Raw genomic sequence first — 5680 nt, 5'->3', positions numbered from 1 at the left:
AGTAAAATTTCAAGAGTCAATAATAATTTCTTCATATTGTAATTGCCAAATGACTCCATGCAGGAATCATTTGTTATCTCATTTGCAATGCTGTGCTGCAGCCTCAGGACGGATTGCATGGATCTGTGCATTAACCTCATAGATGAGTGTCACAGGCAGCCGTAGCTGCGTTCAGAAACATGTACAATTCTACCTTTATCAGACCAGTGTCATTATGGAGATGACGAGACTCAGTATACAGCAGCACTTGTGACCCAGCTTGTGTTTTTAGAATTTTGCAGCCATTTCAGACACAAATGACCCAAATGTTAAGATCAACCTATGAAGAAAATGGCAGCTGACCTAATTTGTCATGTGCTCTGGTGACAGGACATGATATTAAGATATGAACTGCACATTCAGTTGAGGGAATACTTTAATGTCTTATATGTGGTAGGCCACTGTACACCTTTCTGACTTTGCTATGTCTGCTCTTCTGTCTTCTCCCTACAGTGAGACGCACCATCCTCTGCAGAGACCACTCAATCAACGCTCGACCCCCACCCACCGTTTGATTTATACTCTAATGATTGTCAGGGGAATACAAAAATAAGGCTTCCCCGAAATGATGTTGAAAGGAACGATGTGATTGGCAAGAGCAAAGTGAAATAAGAATCTATCAATCTTTAATAGTCTCTATATTATATCACTATTTTTTTTGTGACTATTTGAATTTGTGGAAAAAAAAAAAGTCAAATATGAACGTCAACATAAGCACTTAAATTCCTTCATTTGGAGGTGACTTATCAATTTTATAGCAATAGGGGTGGGTCATGACTCAGTTGCCATGCGTGTTGTCATGGTGACCAGCCCCTGTAACCCTTCCCCCCTCCTCTGGTTGGTCCAGCTTTTGTTGTGGTTTCACAACCATGGACCTCAGCTCACAGAGGCGGCACCCCCCTGCCCAACCCCCTGTACGTGCTCCAATCAGGCGAGCCGCGTCATCTGTACAAGGAAGAGCTTAGACCAAGTCCCAGAGAGTATTTCAGAGAACACACGATACCTCAATCTACAGGAAAACACCATTCAGGTAAATTTGGCTTCATCACAACGTCACAGCAGTAATTCTGATGTTGCTACAACTTGCCTTCACCTCTTTGTTTCTCACACCAGGTGATCAAATCGGACACATTCAAGCACCTGCGGCATTTGGAAATCCTGCAGCTCTCCAAGAACCACATCCGACAGATTGAGGTGGGAGCTTTTAATGGCCTTCCCAACCTCAACACACTCGAGCTTTTTGACAACCGCCTCACAGTGGTACCATCGCAAGCCTTCGAGTATCTCAGCAAGCTAAGGGAACTGTGGCTAAGAAACAACCCCATCGAGACGCTGCCGGCGTTTGCGTTTCACCGCGTTCCTTCTTTACGCCGCCTGGATCTAGGAGAACTCAGGAAGTTGGATTTCATCTCAGAGGCTGCCTTTGAAGGTCTGGTAAATTTACGCTTCTTGAATCTTGGCATGTGCGGTTTGAAGGACATCCCTAATCTCACCCCGTTAGTGCGACTAGAGGAATTGGAGCTGTCAGGAAACCAGCTTGGTATAGTTCGGCCTGGATCCTTCCAGGGCCTGGTGTCACTACGCAAGCTGTGGTTAATGCACTCCAGAGTGTCAGTCATTGAACGCAATGCTTTTGATGATCTCAAAAACCTGGAGGAGCTCAACCTCTCCCACAATTCTCTGCATTCACTCCCCCATGATCTTTTCACCCCTTTGCATCAGCTGGAGAGGGTCCATCTCAACCACAACCCCTGGGTGTGTAACTGTGATGTACTGTGGCTCAGCTGGTGGTTAAAAGAAACGGTTCCCAGCAACACCACGTGTTGCGCTCGCTGCCACGCACCTCCAGGTCTAAAGGGCAAGTACATTGGGGAACTCGACCAGAGCCACTTTGTCTGCTTTGCCCCAGTGATTGTTGAGCCACCCACTGATCTTAATGTTACCGAAGGCATGGCTGCTGAGCTGAAATGTCGCACCGGGACCTCGATGACCTCGGTGAACTGGTTCACTCCAAACGGCACCCTGATGACCCACGGATCGTACAGAGTTAGGATCTCGGTGCTTCACGACGGCACGCTGAACTTCACCAACGTGACTGTGCAAGACACCGGGCAGTACACTTGCATGGTAACCAATTCGGCTGGAAACACCACTGCAACTGCTGTGCTTAACGTGTCTGCATCAGATCCCAGCAACAGCTACAGCTACTTCACAACTGTCACTGTGGAAACAGTCGAGACGGTGAGGGGAGAGGATGAAGAGCCGGCAAGACAGTACATTAATGAGACTGTCATAGATTTCCCTAATCCAACTGTTCAAAGAGGGGTTTTAGAGGGGAGATCTGGCGTCACTATATCTCCTTCTCTTTCTTCCCTGTCCTCGCTGTCTCCACGAGCCAACAGAGGTACTGAAAATGCAGTGACTGTGTCCATAATAGATGTAACTAACATTCCGGGCCTGGATGATGTCATGAAAACAACTAAGATCATTATTGGTTGCTTCGTGGCCATCACCTTTATGGCAGCTGTAATGCTAGTGGTCTTCTACAAACTGCGGAAGCAGCACCAGCTACACAAGCACCATGGTCCTGCCAGAGCCATTGAGATTGTCAATGTAGAAGATGAGATCGGAGCCGGGGCTGGAAGTGGCATCTCAGGCGGTTCAACAATGAATTCCGGCACTGGAGGAGAGGGAACCTTGAGAAGACATCATCCAGAAATAGTCAATCTACCCAACATCGGCCGTACAGATACTCTCAACCACTACTACAAGACGCATCACTTCAACAACAACGTCATGGGTCTTAGTATTGGCTCGGACGTGATGGGCCCGGGAAGCATGCTGAGTAGCAAGAACCAGCAAGGTCAAGACATCCCCATCTCCTGTACCCCAGTGCCGATTTCTACATCAAATTTGCTGACCACATCGGGCAACGGCATTAACACCAATCCAAACTCTATGTCTCCACCACTGCCAATGTCTCTCCCCATACCTACGATGGGCTTACATGGATCAATCAAGGGTTTCATGGGCCAAAACCAGAATCCCCAAATGGAACCTCTTCTCTTCAAGGGCAGCTCGAAGGAAAATGTTCAAGAGACGCAGATCTGAAAAAACTAAAGTGAGAATATAAAGAGAAAGTGGGTGACAGAGACGGAGAGGGGGATTGATATTGGGTTAATGCAGAATGAGTTGACACGAGAGTGCATTGACTTTACACCGGGAGAGGGTAGATTGACATGGCAATACGCAAACACATAGACTTATCCATGACAGTGCACTGAGCCAAGGATTACCACGATTGGGCCAGTTGTGTTTGTTGTAACGATCACGGCCATGGAAATCAAGGAGTGAACATTGCTACGATGTAAATCTGTGCCAAAGCAAATGTTTTTTGCAGTTCCTACAAGCTGTGTTCACATTGGGAAAAACTAGCCTTTCTGAGTAAATCAGTCCCCTAATCGCTGTTGGCCAGCAAAAGTGAAAGACACGAATACAGCACTCACCGCGTTGAAGATCGGAGATATTACAGAAAAAAAGAAAATCCAAGAGACCTTTTTCCGCCACACTCTCTCGCAAGTGACTCAGTAGACTCCCTCAAGGTGAAAATTATGTAGGCATAAATAGATGGACAAAAAGGTACAGTGCAGTACAAACTACTGTGAAAAATCCACAAATTATATAAATATATTTTCATTTAAATATGTACCATTGCAGACTCTGGTGGAGAGATATTTTGGGGTGGATGTATAAGATGGTATCGTTTGTTTCTTTCTGTGAATAATCAGTGGGAGGTTGATAGTGACGGTTGGTTATGACACTTGTTTTAAGTTTGGCTACTTCTCAGAAACATAAGGGCTCAATTGCAACACTCATTGTGAATCTTTGAATTGGCGTTGTGACATAAAGTCCATTTAGGTTGTAGAACAGTAAATGCAGATCTCTGTTTGACAAACTTTTGTCCGTTGCTTCAGTAATAATCATTACAAACTTTTGTGTTCTAAGAGTGTATTATGTATTTCTTAAAAACGCCAGCGACTTGGTATTTGAAGTGACAATTCGGATACTTAAATGCCAGCATTCAAAACAAGGGTGAAATTATGTTCCAAAAACACAGAGGTAAATCAACGCAAAGATATGTATGGGTAAAATAAAAAGTGTTGACAATGTGTTATTAAAATCAGATCAGTAGCCAGATATTTGCTTTTAGACAGGAATTTGATATGACCTCCTTGCTCATGGTTACCATAATCATGCCATAAAATGCTGTTATAAGGATGATTAAGACATCTACCTACAGCAGCATTAAAGAAGGGATTCAACATCCGTCTTTGGATGATTAGAAAGAATAGAAATGTACAGTATATTAATAATAATATGTCTGGTTGTATGACAGTTGTAAGAGCCACATTTTTACAGTGTAACTTTCATATGTTTAATGCCATTAACGCTTATTGCGTTTCAACTATGTATTTCTTTATTTTTGTTAGTTTGATATAATGTGTACAGTTGTCTAGCCATGTATCATTACGTGTGAAATAAATCAATCATATATTGGGTTGTTTTGCGGGTCAATGTGGCGACCACGTGAGCAGACAAGAGTGAGACATTATGCAAGCCTCAGCGCTAAAGCCCTGGACTGAATGTATGGTTTCTGGTGTAGCCATTAGTCACTGTGGTAATGATAGGTGCCATTTGCTCTATAAACATGCTCGGACACGTCACACTTGGTCACGCGCCTATAAATGTTTGACACGTAACGCAATTGGTGTTTTTGACAGAGCTAGATTATGCTATCCTCAATGCCTGGATTTAGCACTCAATGAGCTTCAATCCCTGTCCTTTGGGGACATAGGATGATGATGATGATGATGATGATGATAATGACAAAGACAAAATAACTTCTTTTTTGATTAGCAGACTGTATTTAATGAGGAACGTAAATGTTTGATGCAGTTGAGGTATATATATATATATATGTATACCCATATATATGTATATTTACATACGTGTGTGAGTGTGTGGGAGAGAGAGTTCACAAATTGAATACAAATGAAGGCCAAAGACACGACATATGGCTGCTCTCTTGATGTTATACATTCGGTGCTTCTATCATCAGATTGCACCAGACACAGTGATCATCATTATTGTTATTAACATTTGGAGGAAATGCAGAAGGGGTGTTGCAGCTTAGCATAGTGGCTATACCGCCGTATGTATTCTTGGTGACGTTTAACAGGAGCCTCTTGTGGGTCAGGGTCAGGGTTTGGGTTTGGGTCCCTGTGACACCCTTTCCCGATGCTCATGACTGGAATTTGAATATTTGCAGACAAAGCATATGTACCTGTGTGCATATTGATGCTCGAGTACTGACACACAGTACGTGTCACCTGCACCAGCTGTTGCTTACATGGATGCTTCAGCCTGAATGACATTTTTTTGGTTTGACGGAAGCGAAACCTTTTAATGCAAGACATGAAAATGGACTGACCTTTAGGTCCCTTTAAGGTAAGCTGTTCTGAAGGACATGTTGACGTCTAAAAAAAAAAAGAAGTTTGATTTGTTGAATACAAAAATGATTTAGGTTTTTTTTTTTCCTTTCATAGTTGTTGGTTGTATCTCAGTGTGTGATATCAATTTG

The 5680-nt window shown here is 43.5% G+C and overlaps 1 protein-coding gene across 1 annotated transcript; it reads left to right on the top strand.

The window, feature by feature from the left end:
- Positions 1 to 542: 542 nt before the first annotated feature.
- lrrc4bb (leucine rich repeat containing 4Bb) lies at positions 543 to 4596 on the top strand. Its single transcript, XM_044014747.1, has 2 exons — positions 543 to 1069; positions 1153 to 4596. The coding sequence occupies exons 1-2, from the start codon at positions 827 to 829 to the stop codon at positions 3148 to 3150; spliced, it is 2241 nt and encodes a 746-aa protein (XP_043870682.1). The 5' UTR covers positions 543 to 826; the 3' UTR covers positions 3151 to 4596.
- The last annotated feature ends 1084 nt before the right edge of the window (positions 4597 to 5680 follow it).

This window comes from Solea senegalensis, linkage group LG18 (genome assembly GCF_019176455.1).
Source record: "Solea senegalensis isolate Sse05_10M linkage group LG18, IFAPA_SoseM_1, whole genome shotgun sequence".
NCBI classification, from domain to species: domain Eukaryota; kingdom Metazoa; phylum Chordata; class Actinopteri; order Pleuronectiformes; family Soleidae; genus Solea; species Solea senegalensis.
The sequence above is the reverse complement of the archived record's forward strand: the minus strand, read 5'-3'. Positions and strand labels throughout refer to the sequence as shown.

What these genes read in the sequence shown, in the direction of transcription:
- lrrc4bb (XM_044014747.1), top strand. Translation starts at nt 827, where the DNA reads ATGCGTGTTGTCATGGTGACCAGCCCCTGTAACCCTTCCCCCCTCCTC. An exon ending in TACAGGAAAACACCATTCAG is followed by an intron (nt 1,070 to 1,152) that starts GTAAATTTGGCT and finishes TTCTCACACCAG; the next exon opens with GTGATCAAATCGGACACATT.